The 23,478-nt window shown below is 36.6% G+C and overlaps 4 protein-coding genes and 1 long non-coding RNA gene across 5 annotated transcripts; 2 read left to right on the forward strand and 3 right to left on the reverse strand.

Moving 5' to 3' along the window:
* Positions 1 to 1,492: 1,492 nt before the first annotated feature.
* Positions 1,493 to 2,977, reverse strand: LOC140767527 (gibberellin 2-beta-dioxygenase 6-like). The gene is made up of 3 exons (XM_073107469.1): positions 2,416 to 2,977; positions 1,847 to 2,168; positions 1,493 to 1,759 (listed from the first exon to the last, which is right to left on the reverse strand). The coding sequence occupies exons 1-3, from the start codon at positions 2,865 to 2,867 to the stop codon at positions 1,529 to 1,531; spliced, it is 1,005 nt and encodes a 334-aa protein (XP_072963570.1). The 5' UTR covers positions 2,868 to 2,977; the 3' UTR covers positions 1,493 to 1,528.
* Positions 2,978 to 6,200: 3,223 nt separating this feature from the next.
* LOC140767404 (defensin-like protein CAL1) lies at positions 6,201 to 6,830 on the reverse strand. The gene is made up of 2 exons (XM_073107292.1): positions 6,657 to 6,830; positions 6,201 to 6,559 (listed from the first exon to the last, which is right to left on the reverse strand). The coding sequence occupies exons 1-2, from the start codon at positions 6,721 to 6,723 to the stop codon at positions 6,384 to 6,386; spliced, it is 243 nt and encodes an 80-aa protein (XP_072963393.1). The 5' UTR covers positions 6,724 to 6,830; the 3' UTR covers positions 6,201 to 6,383.
* A 2,215-nt stretch (positions 6,831 to 9,045) lies between these two features.
* On the forward strand, positions 9,046 to 12,222 carry LOC140767901 (nascent polypeptide-associated complex subunit beta-like). The gene is made up of 6 exons (XM_073107986.1): positions 9,046 to 9,110; positions 10,121 to 10,188; positions 10,733 to 10,881; positions 10,989 to 11,045; positions 11,379 to 11,417; positions 11,822 to 12,222. The coding sequence occupies exons 2-6, from the start codon at positions 10,121 to 10,123 to the stop codon at positions 11,992 to 11,994; spliced, it is 486 nt and encodes a 161-aa protein (XP_072964087.1). The 5' UTR covers positions 9,046 to 9,110; the 3' UTR covers positions 11,995 to 12,222.
* On the reverse strand, positions 12,193 to 12,831 carry LOC140767902 (uncharacterized). The gene is made up of 3 exons (XR_012105637.1): positions 12,588 to 12,831; positions 12,435 to 12,490; positions 12,193 to 12,321 (listed from the first exon to the last, which is right to left on the reverse strand). It is a non-coding gene; the product is annotated as an uncharacterized lncRNA (long non-coding RNA).
* A 3,980-nt stretch (positions 12,832 to 16,811) lies between these two features.
* Positions 16,812 to 21,599, forward strand: LOC140767771 (uncharacterized). The gene is made up of 6 exons (XM_073107810.1): positions 16,812 to 17,867; positions 19,430 to 19,485; positions 19,605 to 19,838; positions 20,058 to 20,346; positions 20,448 to 20,644; positions 21,105 to 21,599. Exons 1-6 carry the CDS (start codon positions 16,896 to 16,898, stop codon positions 21,259 to 21,261), a joined length of 1,905 nt encoding a protein of 634 aa, XP_072963911.1. The 5' UTR covers positions 16,812 to 16,895; the 3' UTR covers positions 21,262 to 21,599.
* The last annotated feature ends 1,879 nt before the right edge of the window (positions 21,600 to 23,478 follow it).

The following is a 23,478-nucleotide window of genomic DNA, read 5'->3' on the forward strand; positions in this document are numbered from 1 at the left end:
TTCATTTTGCAACAACAATTTAGTCTATTTAAAAATAACTTAGTATTTATATATTTATACTTTTTATAGTAAAATAGTCAAAATGATACTGAGTCAAACTCACGGGAAGCTAACAGATTAATTTAATTATATTTTTTTAAAAATTTAAAGATTTTTTATACATTTGCACAGTAAAAGAGGGTCAACGAACACGGTGGCTAAGTGTGATTAAGCCTGATTTAAATCGAAATGTTAGATATGCGTAGGGTTTTATATAAAAATTTTCTTTGAACTTCAATTCACTTGGAGGTCAGTGAAGGTTCTGGAAGTAATAAAAGAAGTCGGCAGGAAGAGCAATGAAAGAATTAATAAAAAGTCGGGTTGGTCAACGTGAACGATGCCACATGCTGACATGCTTGAACGCGTCCGTCGTGCGTTCATGTTACTCTAAACTGTCATTGTTCCTATACCTGTTGCTATACTCTATTGTTCCATCTCCTCACCATTTCTAGCAAGTCAATATGAATGTCTAGTCTTTTCCTACTTTTCTTTTATGCATGATTAAATATTTTATTATATAAGAATTTTCTTTAGGTTAGAACATCTAAGTGGTAAAAAAAAAATATATGTTTAAGAAATGTATAAAAAATTGATAATAATTCAGGGTATAAATATAATTAAGCCTTTCTCTGATGGATGGCATTTGGTATGTTACACTATCTATTAATCTTGGTAGCAACTATTAATTAGCAGTTAATGAGAATGTAAAAAAGACTTTCTTACTCTAAAAATATACGGTTTGATTAATTTGAAAAGGATAGGGATTATTTTGTCATTTAGCAACTTGTCTATGTAGTGAGATTCTAGGGCTAATAGCCGAAGTTAATTCTAAAATTTTGGATAAAAGTTTTAGTACTAAATTTAAAGTACATAGTAGTAAGTTGAAATCTAGCTAAACCACAAGGTGCAAACCGTAAATTGCTCATTAAAATTTTCATATAGGTATTATATACATAGAATAGAGAGAGAGAGAGAGAGAGAGAGAGATAAATAGCAAATATACAGCTCTTGTTTCTTTCACTCCCTGTTTTGGTTGTAGAGTAAGGCAGAATTAGAATTGGGATAAAATGATGATTTATTTTGAAATAATCTTTTTGCTTTATCCCAATTTTAATTTAGTGTTTGATTGCAAAAAGAAAAGGATTCGTGTTGGAATGAAACGATGAGATGAGATAGTGTTTGAACGTGATATTTGAAATAACGGATAGAAATAATCCAATTAATTTTATTAGCTTTTCTCTAATTTAATATAAATAGATAGTTAATACTCTTTATTTTTTTTGGAGAAAGAGAAACAGGTAAAAAAAAGAATTCTATATACCAAGAGCAAATTAGCCATTTCGTAGAGTTATCTCAAGATATTATGCCAACCAAAATATAGAATAAAGAGTTTTAAATAAGAGAGTCTATTCTATTTTTCGAATTCTAAAATTTTATTTCAGTATATGGCATGATATTTTTTAAAAAAATATACGAGATTTTCCTTTCTCTATAGAAGAAATCTTGGGAGGCCTATCTTCTGTCCAGTTTTCTTCACATCGTCCTGCACTTGCTTCCTGAATTCCCCAAAGGTGAAGGTCTTGTACAGAGATGGCTTCTTCCAACTCCCAATGGTGGAGTCATACGATGGGCAGAGGAAATAGGCAATCGAGTACCTCTCCTTCTTCGCATTTGCCATCACCTTGTGCTCCGCGCTCTTGTAAATGCCGTTGCTCCATGCCTGTGCAAAGGTTCGATCCAACGCTTGCATATCAAATGTCATTGCTATAAAATCTTCTACTTTGTTTATTATTCTTTTTTTTTTTACCTGAAAGAGGTCTCCTATGTTGACAATAAGAGCATCAGGATTGGGCTTGACTGATACCCATCTGGAGTCCTTCATCAGTTGCAGTCCCCCAACCTGATCCTGATGCAGGACGGTGAGGAAGTCGCTGTCGGTGTGCGGTACAAGGCCGAAGGTTTGCGGCGAGAGTTGACACGGAGGGTAGTGATTGAGCCGAAGGAAGCATGTCTTCTCGTTGCAGTTCTCCGGGAAGCTATGGCCGGAGAAACCCAAGTTCTTGGCTAGCACCTCTGCTAGTTTCCGGGCAACCTTAGACATTGCCACCGCAAGCTTCTCCATCACGTCCCTGGTGACAGCTAGAAAAAGTTCAGTTGAATATTTGATGCTTGAATTCAAATGAGCGATATCGACCTCTCGAACTTTTGACATATTTAACCTAGCTCCTTGACTGATGAATATCTCTAAAATATATCTTTTTCGTTAGTTGTCTCGTTAATTACTCTTATTTTAAAAGAGATAAAAAGAGTTGAAGTTAAGTAGAAAGACTAATAATTTAATAGCTATAGTTTAAGAGGTCAAGCAAAGTAGTATACCTCAGATAAGTGAATTCTTCGTAGCTACATTCCTCATCAGAAATCTTTGCGAGAGGGACATGAAACGCCTCCGACCACGAGAAGTTCTTCGCCGCCATTGCCGTCGCAGTGCCCCAACTGTAGGAGTCATTCAAGAGCTTGGAGCTAACTTTCCTCTCAAATGGCAAGCCAAAGAGTTTCACTTGCTCTCTCCTCATCTCCTCCAAGAGCTGAAGGCTAATCCCATGGTTCACCACTTGGAAGAATCCCCACTCAGATGAAGCCTTGGCTATCTCCTCCACACATGCCTCCCTCTCCTCCGCACTGCCACTGCTTAGATGGCTTAAGTCTATCAATGGAAGCTCACATTCTTGTGGCACTTCGCCACCTCGCTCATGGGAGCTCAGTGGTGTAAGCAATGCTCGGTAGCTCCTTACCAAGGGTGGGTCGGACAAGCTACTCGACGCCGGCATTGGTGCGAATAAGTTACAGTACGTAAACAAGAGTGTGAATTTAGAGCCAAGTTCTTCATGGGTGGAGACTGGAGAGGTTTAATTTATAAACTTAGCATGGGTTAAGAAAACTATACTTCATTCGGCTTATTTCACAAATGAGAGTGGCCTTCCTTTATACTGTTAGTAGTACTTCCAGCATATATGGCACGTTTCTTTGTTGTTGAAAAGTTAGCCAAAAGTTACGAAATATTATTTGGGGTCAACCCAAGTCAAAATGTCTAAATTTAATAGACTCACTCACATCTCTCACTACCATTGAGAACGGTTAATATATCCTCAGCATCAGTTTCAACAGTAATATGAAGTAAATCTCACCTTGTTGTTGTTACTTTTTGGACAGTCCATGTTCAGCTTCAAAAATCAAGTCTGCTAAAATAAAATTCTGCAAAGACTAAAAGTAAATCATGTGAAGATGTAGACGCACAAAAGTCAATTTCGGCTGCAACCGAATGTCGACACCTTATCTATCACATGCGCCCATCTAGAACTGAACTAAAGTGCATTACCTAATGTCTGAAAGGAAGTCAAGTGGATGCCAACAACTGGGCGAGATGAGAGATGAGAAGATTCTACTTTATCTTTTCTTTTGGTAGTGACCAGATCTTCAGATATGCTCCGAGGTACTAATGGCTTTGTTTGGTGTGATTACAGAGACATATGGGATAAATATAGATTAATCTAGGTGCTTATAAATGGCGACTTAATGTTAATTTGTATAGATGTGCTGTGATTGATTCTGTCTCTGAGACTCTGAGAAATTTTATCGAACAAGTGGAGGGCGGGTGGTTGAGCAATTTCGTACACTCGGAGGACAAGTAGCATAAACCTATAATATTTCTTGTACTCGTTTTGGTAGGATGACCATAGAGTTCACAGGCTCTGAATGTAGTTTGAGAGAAATTGGAACTTGGAAGCATGCCTAATTGTGCCAGTGCGAGTGATTTGAAGTTCTTTCTTGAGGCTTTTTTTATTGGTCCAACTTTGGTCGGTAGATCTTATAATCCTAGTTTTTGGCAGCTTGTTATTGGCTGTCACTGTCTCACAGAAAGACACATATGGAGAGGATCTTGTGTATAGTGACGTTTACAGTTAAGCTCCATTTTTGGTGCAAGTGTTTTATTACATTTTCTTTTTAATAAAAGTACCAATGCAAAGAGTAACAGAGATGACTTAATCTCTTGTTCCGCTATGGTTATTTCTTGTTCTTCTATCTCGCGGGCGCGTAGCCTGTCGTCGAGTCTCCCCCTTCCGGCCAGGAGAGAGAAGGGGCGGCGTTTGCTCTGCTCCGAGCCTATTCTTTTCTCATGCTGACTCGAGGGATAAACCTCTTTGGTCACTGCTGGGGTGCGAGGCCTGGACTCACATATATTTTTCTCACTCTTCTTTACTCATCTCTAGCCAGAGGTGGTGGTCGGCCCAAAGTTTAATAAGATAAAACTCCTTCTATACACTGTGATCCCTAGCTATGCCAAGGAGTAAGGGAGAGGGGGTGTAGACATAGGGATAGTGGGATGGATCTAATATTTTCTTTTATCTTAAATATCTCTCTTTGCTATTTCTCGAGCCTTTAAAAATTCATAGGATTATGCCTCAGACTGCTGGAATGCAAACGGAGGCGTAGGCTGAGTCAAGACTCACTATACCGGTAAAACTTCTAGGGATGTTCTTAGTGCTCTCGAGCTGGATGTATTACTTGATCTATAGTTCCGCTTAATACAACAAAGTATAGGGCTTGTGTCAAAGAATCCTCGTACTACTCACAAGAGGAGGAGCAGTAGTAGCGCGGGCCCTATTCAGTCAAGTGCTTGTGCGTGTGCTATTTATTACCTACCAAAGACCTCCGTCCCCAGAGCTAAGAAAAAGGAGCAGGAGCAGGAGCAAGAATGAATCTTTGCCTATCGTTAAAGTGAGCAGTCAGCAAGCATCGATCTCTTTGATTCTTATTCTTTCTTGTTTGTCACGATCCCCTTAAATTAAAGACCTTCAATAGAAGCTTGCTCTCACTGCTAGGTAGTCTCTTCCCGTTCAAAGCTTCTCCTTAATTATTAGAAGTCTTCTTCGTCTATTAAGAGATGAAACGAGGGCGAAAAGAAATACGGAATATGGCAAGTGTCCCATCAAATAAGTATCGCTCTATCTCCCCCTTTGTTTTATGTATCAGACTTTAATATATATATATATATATATATATATATACATACTTCATTTTAATCGAAAATTTTACGCTTCATCTTTTTGTTCTCTGTGTTATGTAGTTCATATATAAAAGCAAATTTTACGCTCCTATTATTTGGTCTGATTATAATTTAACATAAGAACGGAAATTTATGTAATTCAAATCAAATTATAATAATTAGATTTTTCATTTAAATTAAAATGTGCAAACGATAAAATTATCCCTACCATATGTTATCAAATCAGACTATAATTCTGATTCTGTGAGAGTGATCTGATTAGAAGATTGCAATTTAGGGGTTTTTTAGTTTTTTGTATTAAGAAGTATATGTTTCTGGTTGATTGTACCTTATAATACTGTATTTATTAAACACATGAATTTATTATATTTTATAATAATGTATTTGGTAAATAAGTATTTCGTTTGTTATATTTTATAATACTATTTTAAAAATATATTTATAAGTATTTGATTGCATTTCTTAAAACTAAAAAATTGCAACTATATTCTCAACTAAAAGAAAATCAAATTTTAGTTGAAATGAGAAAAAAGAGATGAGTCAAAGTTAGGTTAAATGCTTGTCTTTTGATGTCCACTTAGAACAAATAAGTACTAAAAAACTATATATAAATCTAACCAGTTTTTTAGATTTGATACATTAAACTAAATAATAATTTTCGGTTTAGACACTGTATCAATTAATACAGTATTTATAAAAAATAATATAGAGAGAGAGAGAGAGTAAGATAGATTCAAGCCAAACAAAAACATAAATTTAGAGAAAGTTTTCCTACCATAATAAATATTAAAATTATATCATAATTTTTCATCTGTTTCTATTAAATTTACTTACCATATTCTAATTTTAATTATCTTAAAAATATAGATAGAAGATTTATATATACTAACAATAAGATTATTAATGCTAATTTATAATTTATCAAGTTTAAATAGAAAAGTTAATAATTTTATATTAGTCTAAATTCAAAGTTACACAAATAGAAGTCCAGTAATGTAATTTTAGGCAGAACCAAAGGGCGTAATTTAAATAATCTCTCCAACTTTCAGCATCTTAATTGTGTAACTATTTATTAAATCCAACATCCCATGGAACATAAGCAACAAATCTAGCAAACATTTATTCGAGCCACGTAGGCAGATAGATAGATGCAGCTTCCATACATTGATCACAGAAGACACCGCAACTAAACCAAGCAGCAAACTACGAACTAGATCATCTCTCGGACCGTTCGACGAAATGCTCCTGAGAAATAGAGAGAAAGACGCCGTATTCGTAATTAGCACACCCTCCTGCAGAAGCAACGGCGATGTATCCCCTGAGTCTTGCAAGTCCCATCTGGGAATCCCTCGGTGTGGCAGACATTGGCGCAGTTGTTCTCGCTCAAGCACACGCCCTTAAACTTGTGGCTCTGGGACTCGCAATGCCTCGCCTCCACCGTCATCGTTGCCATCTCTTCATTTACAAGCAAAATAGCCAAACTATTACTCCATTGTCAAACAAAGAAAAACTTGTTAGAAGAAAGAAGATGAAGAAAGAGGAGTTGATTTACCTGAGGCCACGAGAAGGAACAAGAAGAGGAGGATGGCAGGAGCCATAGTTGCACGAGATTTCTCCATGGTAGGTGCTGGGAAGGTGCAGTAGTGAGCTAGTGTTGGGGTTGTATATATAGAGAGAGAGGATTGGAGGAGTACAGGAGTTGGTGCATGGCCATGGCGTTTGTCTTCAAGAATTCAAATTGGTTATAGTAAATTTAGCTCGGATAAGGTTGGATCTTGGAAATGCTTCCACGATCTACATTAATTCGTATGCATGGGGAACCGTGTAAGATCTGTAAGATAGCTAGACGAGAGTGTGGTGCAGCACTGTCGTGTATTTATTTTCCACAGACATAGTAAGACTGATATGGACGTATGCCTGCCAATGCACGGATGAGTTACCAAAGTTACTGAGCTACCGATAGTGAAAAACAAATATCGATCAATTTAGTATTTTTATTAGGATTACAATAAGTTAGATCTTAATTTATAATAAATTTAAGTAGTAATCTATTTTGATTAAAAAAATGTATAAAATCTGAATACTTTGGTCAAAAACTCCTCCATGGGTCAAAGATGCCATTATTTATCAGACTTTAGAGGTTAATTATATTTCACTTGGTATCATTCTCACCTATTAAAAATAAATAATGGGCATATATACTTCTTAAAATATTAACCCTCGTTTTTATACTGTGTAAGATTCTTTTTTAATAAAAACGTGAAACCCAAAGGAGAGTAAAACAAAATTAACCCTCATATTTATTGGACAATTTGTCGAAACCTTTATATTTAATAAATAAATCTGGAGCAAGTTGGCTTCAACTTATGCTCAGTTAGAAATTTAATTTTAAGTTTAATTTTTTATTCAAGCTCGACTCATCTCAAATTAAATTGAGCTAAGCTCAAATCTAAATTAATCATATTTTTAAGCCAAACTAAAATCGAATTAGTTCAAGCTCGTATAAAATCTAAATTCAAAATTAGCATATTTTTAAGCTGAGCTGAATCAAATCTAAACTACCGAGCCTTAAAACAAACCCATCAAGTTGAGCCTAAATAGGCCTTATATATATATATATATATCTTTTAAGCGACACAAAGTTTAAGTCGAGTTTAGAAAATGGATTAGACTCAATTCAGCTCGAGTCTAGTCCCAAAGGCTACTCTATTTCGACACCCTAGTGAAGAGGAGACTACCGTCCATTCCTTTCTCTTGCAGATGGATTAATAAATCTTTTTCCTTAGATTTAAAGGTGATTATTCTTTTGTGTTACACGTGATATAAAGAGATTTTATAATTATAGGGATTTTCGTTTCATATCCTGACTTATATGTTTTTAATTTTAAATTTGACTTTTGCATTTATGTCTTCTAAAAATTTGATGACTAGGCTGCTACTCTTGCTGAGTTATGAAGCCCTATCATTCTTCGACAAAGATCATAGATTTAATTTTCTTGTAAATAACCACTCATGCTTAGACAAAGCCCTTGTCAATAGAGGGGATTAAGTCCCCACTATGTGTAGCCTGTTCTATCTAGGCTAAATTTCATATTGAACTCGATCATCTAAATTAAGGATGTGTTTAGTGTTTTCTTTATTGCCACCTCTATTGCTGTTGGCTCTCATCGCCCTTTATGGATCTACGAGCAAAAGGTTGGCTCGAACGGCTTTCGACCTTTTCATAGGCCAGGTCGTGACTTGGCCCATGAGCACTCCTACTTAGTGGGCTTGGATTGAACTTGAACATAGACTTGACATTTGCCCAACTCAATCCAAAACAGTATTTAAAGCCATTTGGTTCGTACATAAGAGATAATTATTCATAAATTATATATATTTTACAATCAAATACTCATTTATGTATATTTCAGTCACATCTTATATAAAATAAGTATGCTAAGATTTCTATTACAATCAACATATTTCAATGAATCATTCAATTTAAATAAATAATAATAATAATGAAATACGAGTAATGTTATAAATATATTAAATTTATATTTAAATGATACGAATAAAGTTATCCTTAACAAAATTTTGTGCTCTGAGACTTAAATGACTCCTATTATTGTTCTAATTAATAATAAAAATATGAGTACATTAAAACAACACAAAGTCTAAGGACCGTGCCAGATACAACGATTGGCTCAAATCAAGCAAACTTAAATAAATAAATAAATAAAGCAAAAGTAATCGTGATTGGGTCCAATCATATTCCTATAATAACGACGATTAGAACACCCATATTCATGGATCGGACGGCTAAGATTCTCTTCATCTACCCTAATAACTTTTTATCCTTTTTTGTTGGTCTCCCGAGTCCTATCTCCTTTCTATCTCCTTTCTCCCTTCCTCTCGTTGCCCTCCGCCTCTTCTTATCCTCCACTCTTATCCCCCCCCCCCCCCCCCCCAACACCATTTTTATTCCAGTCGGACAAGGGGGTTTATCTCTGCCGAAGCCGCGGTGAGTCTTCTTACTCTCAGAATAACGGTAGGGATAAGTAATCGGATCGTTTGGTTGTCGGTGTGCCTCTTAATTCAATGCTTCTTCGCTGTCCATTGTTCACTTATGCGAAGAAGAAGGCAATACTGTATATTAGAGCACATTTCTCCTGATGAGTAATGATTGGGATATTAGTCGCTGCGAATTGTGATTCTTATCGATTCAAAGTTGATAGCTTTTGGTGCTGGGGTTTAAGATTCCGTATCTTGTTGGGGTTACCAGCCAAAGATTCGAATGATGTGTACCGGAATAAAAGGAAAAAGATTTGGTCGTCCAAGTAACTTGGATTTGGATGGATGGACGTGTTGACGTTTGTTTTATGCGTTACTAGAATCATTAGGATTAGAAGGTTTCTGGTGAAATTTTCATAGAAACAAAATATTAAAATTTACTGGAGTAAATCCATTTTTTAATATGAATTCAGCCAAGAAATTTGAATATTGAATATATATTATGGGCAATCTCAAAGACCCAAGTATGTTGAAGTAGTGTTCAGTAAGGGAGCAGTGTCACTCACACTTGCTTCATGCGTAAATTGTGTTTTATCAGTGGCAAAAGAATGTACCATCTCGCTGAACATTATCAGACTGTTAGTTTCTAGTTTATAGAAACTACAAACAAGTTCTATAGAAACTACAAACAAAAACTACCATCTCAAGTTCTATAGAAACTAGAAACAAAAACTTCTTTGATGTATGTCATTGAATAGGATACTAATGCAACAATCCAAAGTTAGTTTACCCATCAGTGGAGTTTTACTGAATATATGTGATGTGCAATGATCTTTTAGAGTGTTTCTTTTTCTGAATGCTCTTGTTACTGCATAACCACCTTATTCAACACATCAGTCTTACAGAAGCTGCTAAGCCAAATTTCTTATTCAGTAGGATTTGTTCCTCTCTAATTCCTTGAAGTATAGTCGCAAGCTCACAAGTTTGTATTGTACTCTAACATGATTGCTTGCCATGCAGATGAATCGAGAAAAACTCATGAAGATGGCAGGTGCTGTTCGCACTGGCGGAAAGGGCAGCATGCGCAGGTTTTTATTTAGAATTTAATTCCAAGAGATATCATTTAGGATAGCTTTGAGTTAATTGTTAATTTTTGTATCTGTGCCCAAGGTTATGGTAGAAGCCCTTCAGATAGTATGCGCCATTAGTTTCTTGAGGATGTCACTTTTGATATATGGTTATTTAAATACTGATGAATGGATGATTGACTTACAAGGGTCTATTGGTGCTAGAAAATAGTGTATAATCTCTCTCTCTCTCTCTCTCTGTAAACAGATGTTCTGATTAATGAAGTATTATCTTTTTCCTAGTAAAAAGGTTGACATATCTTAAGTTGGCTCTTGGCTGTAGCCTGTAGGTTATTGTTGGTTTCTGATTCACATATTAATTCAGGCAGAAAGGGCAGACACCATGGCATAATTGCCAATTATTAATTCTAGTCCGTTGATATCCAAGTTTTAAATGTGAACCCTTTCTAAATGACTTTTATTAACTACAGCACTGTAAATTTGTTGACAAAATTGAAACTTTTGTTGCTTTTATGATTCTAATCAACTCATGCATTGGTACCAGGAAGAAGAAGTCTATTCACAAGACCACAACTACAGATGACAAAAGACTTCAGAGCACTTTGAAGAGAATAGGAGTGAACTCTATACCTGCCATAGAAGAAGTCAACATTTTTAAAGATGATGTAGTTATCCAATTTTCGAATCCCAAAGGTAACTAGCAAATCATGTTTTCATTTTGAGCCCAGAATGGTATCTGTCCATAACTTCAGTATATAGCATGTCCAACTTCTAATATTGTTTTACGTTTTTCTATACAGTGCAAGCATCAATAGCTGCCAATACATGGGTGGTCAGTGGATCTCCTCAGACGAAAAGTATGTCGTAGTTTTAATATGTATTTTATGTGGAAAAGGGTGAAAAATGTTAGTTAAAAGATGAAAGAAAAGAAAAGAAACTGATTGTCCACTTAGATATGGGGCATTGGTTTGATATTCTCTCGCTTTGTTGCTAAGGTCAGACTGATAGCTGGTAGAGTAGGAAGTAAGAACACCTAGTAATAAGTATCAGAAAGTTTCCGGTGGTTGTTTAAGGCCCTATATGTTATAAATGCACTGACCCCAATCAATTGGGACATATAGTTTCTTTGCACCTACATTTTTCTTTTCAGTGAATACAACTTATTTGTGTATTATATCTTATTGTCACAGGGCTTCAAGATCTTCTACCTGCAATCTTCAACCAATTGGGTATGTTATCCTCATCCAGCATTAATTCAATTTACTTGATTCTGGCAGTTAACCTGCTTTTTTTTTGTATATGTATAGAGAATATCAGTAACTGGTAACCTAATAATGCAGGATTCTTGTAATTGCAGTTCTGTCATGAAGTGCTATTATGATTTTTAATTTTCTTTTATATGGTCATGTTTTAACATTTGTTTTAGGTAGTTTCAGGTTCTTGCACTGTTTAGTATATAAATGCTTGCCTTCATTATTATTGGATGGTGCAGACAGTCCTATTTGTTAGATTATTCACGGGAAAAGATAATATTTGATTTTATGTTTATACTAAGTTGAAACTAGAAGTGTTGCTGTGGGATAGCACTTTTTCGATTTCTTTTTATCTGGTGGTCCTTTCTTTTTCTATTCAGGTCCTGATAACTTAGACAACCTGAGGAAGATTGCCGAACAGTTCCAAAAGCAGGCACCAAATTCAGGAACTGATGCTGCTGGTGCTGCTCAGGAAGATGATGATGATGATGTCCCCGAGCTTGTGGCTGGAGAAACATTTGAAGAGGCCGCCAATGAGAAGCAAACATCGTAGTTTCTTTTTACTTCCTTCTTTTTGTTATTTTGCACATCGGTTGTTGTTGAACTACCCTCACCTTATGATAATTGTAGAGAAGAGGAAACTGCCCTTAAGAGCTACTTCAAAACCTAGTCTTCACCTTTCACATTTGTTTTCCCTTTCGGGCGTACAAGGATTCACTTGATTGAGTTGATGAAAATGTACAAGAATTCAGTTTGAATTTGATCTTCTTAATTTCCTTCATACTAGGTGGTGCTTGAATATAAATCTGCCCTTAGCTACATATCATGTAACCATCCACAAGCTTTGAGTACTCGCAACTTGCAAGTGCCGCTGCTCTTGCTATAAATAACAAGTTCTAAGAGTATTATTATATCATCTTAGATCAATAAGTGATTCTGTTCTACTTCAGGTCAATGAGATGTGCTTATGCTATTAGCTGGTTAAATACTTGCCTTTATCTGGGTGTAGATCAAAAGTTGAAGATGGTGATTATCTCTATTAGCCGTTGCTATTAAAAATGAAAACAAAAAAAAGGTAATGAGCTTTTGTAATGAACGATAAGGATAAAAAAAGAGTAACAGATCAAAATAGAAATGAGACCATACCAGCATTTACTTGACTCAAAAGTTTGAGAACATTGCTTCTAGTGTTTGTAGAGATTGTTGAAGATGAGATACCAGAGGAAATCAAATTGCAAGCCAGTAAAATTTGGTATACCAACCAGGATGCATTTGATCTTCTCTGGCTCTCATGTTCAAGCTCCTCCTCTCAGCAGGCAGATCATGGCGAAGTTGAGAGGTTCATATTGGAGGAATTGAACTGCTGCCTGCTGGAATGAAAGGAAAAAAAAGAAAAAAGAAATGGAAAGAGCTGGAATGACCTCTCTCATCAAAATATTGAACTGCTGCTCTTCTTTATAGTGCTAGAATTCTTTTGTTTTAAAGGGCATCTTCAGATTTCATGTGAATAGCATGCTATACTGTTCAAGGCTAGTCAGTAGTTTGTTATAGCAGTTTGTTGCAACTCTCTCTCTCTCTCTCTCCTTACACACACACACACACATATATATATATATACCTCCTTGTATTTCATATTTAAGCACACAACCTCTCATAATTTAGACTAAATTAAAATAGTTAAATTTTTCATCCAAAATTAATCGTGCCAATATTTTTGCTATGAAAAACTTACAAAATAATCAAACTATTCTTATTATCTTTAAATCAAACTATATTTCTATGGAGCTAACCAGCGGTGTTATGTCTCAGTCAACAACAACCGACTAAGAATTATAATTTGATTTGAACTGTATGAGAAATAAGTATTTAAATTTGAAGTCAGAATCAAACCAAACCGCACCTCATGAGGTCAATTGTAATTTGAATGTCCAATTTTGCTACTTATGAATACTTTTGACAATTACAGTCTGCCAGCATCATAATGCACGCAGCACGGCAGATCTCATGGTCTCAAGTTCATGGGTGGCTTTTGCCATGTTCATCTAATGATGCTAACCTTTTCCTGTGCATATATAGTTGCTTGAGACATTAACAATAGTAGATCACTGCAAGAGAAGCTTGCTTTATCTCCATTAAAACCTTGCAGGATATAACCATAATAGTGTTTTCGGGCAAATTATAAATTACTCTCTCGTGGTTTAACTCGAATTTACTTAACCTTATGTGCTCCAACCAAATTACAACTAATAGATTTTCCATCCTAAACTAATGTTTTATTAGCATTAATATTATATATATATATATATATATATATATATATATATGTAAATTTGCACCAAATCTTAAAGTAAGCCGAGATAAGAAGAAGATATAAGATGAATACGGGATGAATATTATGTTTTCCCTTACGTCCCAATCTTATCTTGATATACTCATGCTTACGTCCATATAATTATTATATGTAACTATACAGTAACGTACCCTAACGTAGATATACTCAAGATGTTATCAATAAATATATAATGTGTGAGTGAAAGCACATTGAATTTAGACTACTGTTTGCTTACTTATTCATTCATAATATCTAGATTAGACCTATTCAATTATTACGTCTTGTTGGGGTCGACTTCAACCAATCTTTTTCTATTTATTTATTTATTTTTCCTTTGCAACTTATCTTATCTTAATAAACGTGAGAGACGTAGTCTTGATATATATATATATATATATATATATATTCATATGCATGGGATGCATTAATTCTTTAGAGATAATTATGTCATCAAATCATTTAAGATCTTTTACAACCCAGTTGCAGGAATTTCTTACTTTTGCGATACTTGGCAGCCTTTGATTAGCCTCGCACTAAGATTAATCCCCTTGCTGTTATATTCGAATATTCTAATTGCAATCATTCATTTTGGTAATATTTACATTAGAGCTATTAATTGACCATTTTGCTGTTTATCTTATCTCTCTTTGAAAGTTTTCTACGTCCAAAATATAGAAGTGAGAAGGATTAACAAAGAATCATTTCTCTAATTGTTTGTTATAACTAAATAATGATATTTTTGATTAATTTATATTAAAATTAGTATTTACCAAATAGTTGCACATAGGTTAGATAAGAGAGCACTTAAAAGTTTGGCCTAGCGTAATTTATAATTTTCAACCACCCAACTTTAGAAAGTTGGAAAGTCATGGGTAAATAACTTGGCTCAATTCAATAGTTTAGCGATGTGTTAGCTTGGCTGAAGCATCCCAGCGGCATTGCAGTTAAAAGCAATAGCTCGACTAGTTATCTGTTGGTTAAAAGTTTAGTGAAACTTAAGTATCTTCGTATTAAGAAATGATTAACTCCTTGTCCAGCCTATATCTAGCCTTCGAGTTTCGAGATTTATAAACCGCTAAGTTTTAACGTGTCATTCTACAACTCTTGAAACCTAAGAAAGTCACCGAGCTATTGGTATTCCCCCTATTTAGTTTTAGTGCATCCAGAACGGTCCTTTACTATAACGTATCCTTTAGATTAACAATGGCCGATTTTTTTGACTTATGTATTGGAAGTTTGGAACTCCATTGTAATTGTGGTGTTATGTGTAAGATATTCCACTAACTTCATTCAAGAAAGGAAAGGGCGTTGAGTCTTTGCCGTGTCTTTTTAAAATATGCTCCATGAGTACAATCATTTTTCTTAGTGCAACCTTTACTCTCCTGTTGACCCTCACAGTATTTTGAGTTTTTGATCAAACTAGCCCTCTTTTTAAAGTTTATTTACCCAAATAGATTAGGGCTCAAACTTAATATCAAAATGTATTTATTTTACGGTAGTTATAATTAAAACGCTGATAAGTTCAGCATTTTAATTTTAGATGAAACTGCCGAAAAGCGACTTACGTTTTAGAAAATACTGAATAGTTGAGCATATTATAAAAAAAACTAAATTTTCTTAAATAAAATTTGGAAGAGCTATTGTATTTTCTTTTTGTGATTCTAAGCACAGCCGACCACAGAAATGGTCGTGCGATTTTAATTCATCGGTCTTTTTCCTATCATCATAATGATATTTTTTATTATTAAGATAGATAATCAACCACAAAATTATAACGCTATAATTTTTTTTCCTCATATTTATCTATATCTTTCTCATTTGAGTTTCGATTAAGTTTCGATCAAAATCATTATATTTATTTTTCTTTGATCTTTGTAATAGTATATCATAATAATTAAAATAGACTATTGATTAGAAAGTTGTGATTCGTAAAATTAAGTTGTTCAGCGTCTTAATAAGATGTTAAATGGTTTAATATTTTTAACAATAAGATGTTTAATTGTTCACCGTTTTATATGTATTATTTTGTTTTAAAGTGTTCTAATTAAAATACTGATAAGATTAATAATTTAATTAGAAAAATACAAACAGTACCATCAGTAGAATAGCATTTTACTTAGGATTAGACTCACTTTAGTATTAAATTTAAGATATAATTTATTTCGATAAATAAAATTTAAATACGGCTAATTTGAAAGAAAAAGAAAACTCCCAGATTTTTCATATATCACACCTTTAGACTACTCAAAAACGATACTTAAGCTAAATTATATTATCATATCATATTTTTTAATAATGTACTTTAGAGATGTAACCCAATTCCGAATCATTATTAATTTAGCCCTAGTGTGACTACTTGTTTATCTCGAAAATTCTTAGACTGCCTCGAATAAAACAACTATTCAATTTCCAAATAGAGAGGTGGTATAAATAATTTATTTTTCTAAGCGAAACTAATAGAATAATTTGATTATTGATATATATATATACTATGCTTAATCACCCTGGGAGAAGGTTTGAAGAGTTCTATTATAATTCGGCTGCATCATAGAATAGTTGTTTTTGTTTTTACAAATCACCGCCTATATTTAGCCTTAATACGAAAACCCTTTTAACCCTGTGAATATCTTTATTTTAAGTATGTAAATCTAGAGGGTGATTTGCAAATATGTACGATAAAAGGACTAAAGAGCATAAATGGTAAAATTGCCAAGGATACTGTGAAGTCCGTTACTCCATTGGTCCCCAGAATTCCCACTTTGGCCCTTTCAATTACCAAATTTACTGCGCTGCCTAACAAAACCCAGTGACCAACCAAAACCCTCGACGCGGGGGTAATTGCGTCATTCACACAATCCGGATTTCCTTATAGGAGGCGATCCATCCCGTGCACGCCGGCGACCAAGCCAACGTGGACGCATTCCAGACTACGACAAACGAAACAAATTACTAATTTCCTATTTTGACCTTTTCCCCTTTGAATATTTCCTATATATATATATATACTCTCCTTAATGAAATCCCATCCGTCTCTCGACCATTCCCTTCCAATAAATTCTGTTACGCTCGTCCGCGATAATTTCGATCATACCGTTTTATTCTCTCTTCTCTCTAAGATTCCGATGGGAGAAGAGGCATTCGTCGAGATCCCTCCCCTCTCAGCTGAATACGATCCCATGGACTCCACCGGGACCCCGCCGGAGAAGGCTGCCGGCTACGAGGAATCTCCGGCGATGGAGGTGGTGATCCGGCCGGCGGCGCACCTCCCGCAGCCGGAGGCGCCGCCGGGGCTGGAGAAGTCGCACTCGACCTCCCATGAGGAGTACCACCCGATCCAACGGTCGGCGTCCTCCGGCGTCGATGTGTCGTCCATCGGCAAGTACTTCCGCGACCGTGGCAACAACTTCTCCGCCGCGATCGCGAGGCGGATCTCGTCGTTCAAGGAGCCCGCATCCGGCCCCCGCGATGGTCCCGATCCGGTTACGGAGTTTCACCTCTCCGGCGTCAAGGTCATCGTGCGGCTCAAAGGCGAGAACGAGAGCGAGAGCGAGAGCGAGAAAGGATTTGAGTACGAATCCAACGGCCTGGATCAACTCCCCGTCCAAATCAAGGGCCGGATCAGCTTCTTCTCGCGATCCGGGTGCCGAGACTGCGGAGCCGTCCGATCGTTCCTCCGGGAGAGGGGGCTCCCCTACGTCGAGATCAACGTCGACGTGTTCCCGGAACGCGAAAAAGATCTCATCCAACGGACAGGGTCGAGCCACGTGCCCCAGATATTCTTCAACGAGAAGCTTCTAGGTGGATTGGTAGCTTTGAACTCGCTACGGAACAGCGGGGAGTTCGAGAAGAGGGTGAAGGAGACTGCGGGGAGGAGGTGCCCGGAGAGTGCCCCAAGGGTTCCGGTGTACGGATTCGACGACGAGGGTGAGGCTGAGAGGGAACGGACGGACGAGATGCTCGGGGTAGTCAGGGTTTTGAGGCAGAGGTTGCCGATACAGGACCGGTTCGCGAAGATGAAACTGGTCAAGAATTGCTTTACGGGAAGCGAGTTGGTGGACGCCATCATTCATCACCTCGATTGCGGCAGGAAAAAGGTTAAATTAATTCCACTTTGCAATTTGATTCTTTTTTTTTTTTTTCTCTTTCTCGTACTTCGTCCGCCGTCTGATTTAGGTTTATTGTGGTTGACATTTTAGAGGTAGAGCTGCGTGATCCTAGGTTAAGATAGGAATCAGTGAAGGCAGGACGCAATTTGCAAATAGATAACTTGAAGGGCTCGAATTAAAATTTCACTTGAACCCTGATTGCTATGTGCAAACTTCCGAAAGTTAAAATCAAAGCTTTTAGAGTCTAAAGTTAAAAGAGATTCAGGTGATCTTATACGAGGAAAGCTGGATCTTTTACCGAGTGTGATGGACGTCGTCTCCGCCTGTTCGCCGCAATCGGTGGTTAGCTGGGCCAGAAGTGTGACCTTTTGGTTTTGGTACTATTTTTGGACTTTTGGGTCCCTCCCCTTCCATATAATTTGGTTTCTTCCTCTTTATTCGACAAGTTGGCCCCAACTCCCCGAGCGTGGGCCAGAAAGAGCCGTACTATCCATCAATAATTTGGTCTGTTGACCAATCTATTGGCTTCGAGGGTAGGTAATCAAGCTTTAGCTTAGAAATGCTTTGAGCCTGCCTTGTCGTTTTATATCAAGATTGGCTCTTTTAGAGTCAAGTTATTCTGACCGTTTCTTCGTTTGAGAAATCTTATTCTACTTTCTGTGCGTCAGTTCCAAAATCAACAAACGGAAATGTTAGGTTTTTTTGGGTCACATGCCACCATACGTTAAATTAGTATTTCTTTGCCATAGATGACCGTTGCAACTGCAACATTGCTGGTCATGTGAACTGGACGGCTATTCCTCTGTACAAATAACCTCCACCCTCGAAACGAAAAGGAACACTTACTTATTTTTGGTTCTTTCTGCACCAAAAACGTGCACTTGTTTATGGTACAGTGAACGGACCAGTTCTTGTTGGTAGTAACATAAATATTTGAAGGACTCTTCTCTTCTTAGGTGCTGTTTGCATTACATGATCTAAGTATCTAACAACTTTACTTCTTCAAGAAGTGTTTGCTAGGCCAACAGTTTGTTATTTAGCAACATCTTCAGACCGGTGCCAAGTACTCTTTAGCTTAAAATTACCCAAAGAGTTTCTTGTTTTGTCATCAATTCCTTTCCTTGGTTTATATTCTCTTTTCTTTGTACATCCTCTTTCTATGAACTCCCAATAGAAATTGTGGAGATTCTGACAGCTATCTGTCATAATTGTCTTATTGCCCAACTGAGGGCAGGGGGATTTTGGTTAGTACCACTGTCTTTAGACCAACATCCTATACGGGTATATGAGTGTATATTATGTCTTCATCCTTACGCAGAGGAGGCTCCTTTCGTATGCCACCTCGTGCCAGATAGGTTAAATCTGTAGTCATTCTAGAGTGTATCTAATTCGATGTTCCAAGAAATTTCATGTTTGTTTTTGTCTCTTTAATAGTAATTTCAATTAGACCTGTTCCATGCTTGGATTTAAGGTGTTAGCTTTTATTTTGTTTTCAAATGAAGCTCTGTCTCAGCTTTCTTTCTAAGCAATGGGGCCTTGAATTGTTGTAGGCTGTTGAAATTGGCAAAGAACTTTCTAGGAAGCACTTCATTCACCATGTTTTCAGGTATGTTTTAAGATAAGCTCTCCTCAAGGAATCAAAACTATAGGGTTCCTCCACTAAATTATCAAAAGTCTTGTTTTACTGTTATATTGTACCGAGTTCTAAATCTCTTGTTTGTATAGGGAGAATGACTTTGAAGATGGGAGCCAAAATTTCTACCGCTTCCTTGAGCATGACCCTGTCATTCCCAAATGTTTCAATTTTAGAGGATCAACCAATGACAATGAGCCAAAATCTGCATCTGCAGTGGGAGGAAGGCTGACCAAGCTAATGCTAGCCATACTTGAGGCCTATGCTTCTAATGATATGCACCATTTGGACTATGCCTGCATTACTGCTAGTGAGGAATTCCGGAGGTATGATGCCTCTTGTCACAACACTCCTAATCCATAATAAGAATCCAATAGGTCCAGTTGGATGCTTCTTAGCTTTGAGTAAGGATGTATATGATCAATCACCAAATTATAGACACATAGCATTCCTGTACAGTCCTGTTGAGAATCTGACTGCTTATCTTGCTAGTATGCTGTGCTTATAAGTTATAACTACTACCTTTTCAATGTTCTTGTGAGCAGATATGTAAATCTTGTCCAAGATCTGCAAAGGGTAGACATCTTTTCTCTTTCAGCAGATGAGAGGACGTCATTCTTCCTGAATCTGCACAACGCCATGGTCATCCATGCCATCATAAGGGTCGGTCGACCAGGAGTAATCGATAGGAGGGCCTTCTTTACCGACTTCCAGTACATGGTGGGAGGTTACCCTTACTCCCTCTCCATGATCAAGAACGGCATCCTCAGATCCAACAGAAGGCAGCCTTACTCTTTAGTGAAGCCATTTAGTTCAGGCGACAGGAGATTGGAGGTAATTGCCATTTCACAAAGTTTGAATTACTATTGACCATACATCAACTTTAATTTTTCTGACCATCATGTACTTATGCTTGCTTTCTCAAATATGTCCAGTTGGTTCTTGGAAAGATTAATCCCTTGATCCATTTTGGACTTTGCAATGGGACTCGATCAAGCCCAACTGTCCGTTTCTTCTCTCCCCAAGGGGTTGAAGTGGAGCTCAGACATGCGGCAAGGGAATTCTTCATCAATGGTGGAATGGAGGTTGATTTGGAGAAGAGAACGGTGTATCTTAGTCGAATCATCAAATGGTAAGCTGTTGTTTCTACTTCCTTTTACAAAAGATACACCTACGCATCCAGGATTCTGTTGCCTTCATACTTGAACTTTTGGGCTGCCTTCATACTTGAACTTTTGGGCATTTAAACACTAGCTCTCATGGACTAATCTTATCTAGCTCATCTTTATGTGATTTACTTCAAAACAATCATTTGAGTTTGACATATTTACTCATCTCATTGTTTTTTTCTGGAGTACATTAAATAATCTTGAGGACAGCACATTGATGATGATCCTCTGTACTGAACTAAATACCACAATCACTTTCTTTTAAACGAAGCAAGTGTATAGCAAAATGCTGGAAAATTTTAGAGAACTTACATACTTGCTTACTGACTCCCTCTAATGTCATGTATTTTTATACAAACATTCTACCTGGATGTTTATCTACTACAGCAATCTAATAACTTGATCGTTGCTTTCTTCTCGCAGGTATAGCACTGATTTTGGACAAGAAAGGGATATTCTCAATTGGATATTGAACTACCTCGATGCCACAAGAGCTGGTCTTTTGACTCATCTTCTTAATGATGGGGGACCCGTCAACATAGCCTATCAAAACTTCGATTGGTCCTTAAACTCTTGCTAACGAGGCTCTTAACTAGTCACCATACTCTGGCCTCCACACTTCAGATGCTTCAAGAGAAAATTGCATGAGTATAGTAGTCTTATCGGAAATGACAGAAGCCATGCAAAAATAGGTACAGAAGATTCAGACTCCAAAAATAGCACATAGAGTATATTTAGGCAAATATTTGTATATAATAGCATAAGCTTGATGGATGATTGCTCATAGAAGTATGGGTGAGAGGAAGAGTATCTTTGTGTTGGTAATATTAACAATTTGCCACCAGCTCTGCTATGCGATAGAGCACAAGAGAATGTAGTGTGGTTTTTCTAAGCATAATTATCTCTTTTTATCACTAATTTTCCCTTCTATTTGGTCTACAAGACTTACCTTCTGATATCTGCACATCTGCTTCTATTAAATAATCATGCCAATTTTCTTTCCTATATCCTTTTACCTTCCTTTCCATATTTCCTTTTGTTATTTCTTAGGTCATGATACCTTCCCCGTTGGCTTCTTTATCAACCCAAAAATTTTAAGACACTTTCTGTGGAAGATTTACTGCCCAAAAGAGCAGTTTGATTCACGTCTCCAATTTCTCAAGTTGGATGCCCGTTTTAATATTTGAAATTGGAACTCTAATCTCTAGTATGGATATTTTTTTCAGAGAATTGGGTCAGAACCAAATTAGATTTATTGGTCAAAACGAAACTGAGACTGAACAGAGGCAAGAGTAATACTGTGCTTATAAACATTCTACTAACACTTTTGATGTAGCATTATTTTTTACCATTAATATATAACTATGGTTATGAGAGATATAAGGAAAACTATGAAAGAATCTCGGTTATAAGTTAAGCCACTAAAAATTATCTCCTCTCTCGAAGGGAGCAACAAAACTAACACATCTTTCAATCCTCAATGACCCGAGAGTAGGATAAAAATGGATAGTGTTTATTGGAGGGATAGCAAAATTTAAAGTCATATTCTAAATAAACAGGATAATTTTCGGATAGAGGATCAGATCTTAAACAGATATTTATTGAATTTAAAATAATTATAATATTTTATTTAGATATAATTAATATAAAATTATTAAGAGTTTTATAATAAATAATTTGTTTGTATGTCAAATAAATGAAATTAGAGAAATTAATCTCTATAACTAATATATAACATATTATTAGTAATAATATTTACTATTTAAATAAGTAAACTAAAAACTGTAAATCATTTAAAAAAATATGTAGATAAACAAATATCCGATATCTATATTCGAATCCGAAAAATATACCCGTATCCGAATTTTTTTCAAAAATTCTATTCGTATCCGAATCGGATAGAAATTTTTTATCCAAATCCAATCCGATTCGAATCGGGTCGGATAGTAGGTCGCGTCGGAGTTAATCCGACGGTTTTCACCCCTAATTCACGATGCTTTGGCTTAAGCTCCAATCTAATTTCAAACCAAGACTGGAAAAGAGCTCAGGTTGAGATATATATATATATATATATAGGGAAGGGTTAGCCTGATCCCGGTAAGGACCACATCTCAAAACGAGCCAATCAACTGGAGGCATCATTCCAGGTGTCATTATCCTGAGCCTGACCCACTTAACAGCTCATCTCTTATGGCCCATGGGCCCAATCAAATCCACCATTAATGGATTTACGCCAAGTTGACCACCTCATGTCACCCTAATCAGCTAAATCTTGGCGCCAACTGGATCCCTTTTTCCTTCCATATGACGACCTATATATTTTTTACTATAACTTACCTCATTTGCCCTTATAGATCTCGTTCAAATAATCAAATATAATGGGCTTTCCTGCATATATACCTAGCATTTGCAAAAACATCCCCATTTTCTTTTCCAAATCCGAATCGAACATGTCTCTCTCTCCATATATATAGATAGATATAGTCTTCTCCCACACAATGGAACTCCTTCTAAGAAATCAAAAGCAGCGTTAACCCATGGATCACAGCTCCAGTCTCCAGACAAGGCCTGCAGTAGTCGGCGACGGCATCTGGTGCAGTACTCGCTGGAGCATTGCAGGGCCGAGGAGAACGCTGGTGAAAGATTACGGCACCGGATTCCAACCACTAGAGAGAACGTCATCGTCGTCGTCGGCGGCGCCCTCCAGTAGGACGCGGTGGGCCCGGATCTGGAAGAGGGTTGTAAGAGAGAAGAAGAGGATGATGAAGCCGGCGCGGAGGAAGCACGAGCCGTACGA

The sequence above is a fragment of the Typha angustifolia genome, chromosome 9 (assembly GCF_048772165.1).
Source record: "Typha angustifolia cultivar Huaian chromosome 9, ASM4877216v1, whole genome shotgun sequence".
Lineage (NCBI taxonomy): Eukaryota > Viridiplantae > Streptophyta > Magnoliopsida > Poales > Typhaceae > Typha > Typha angustifolia.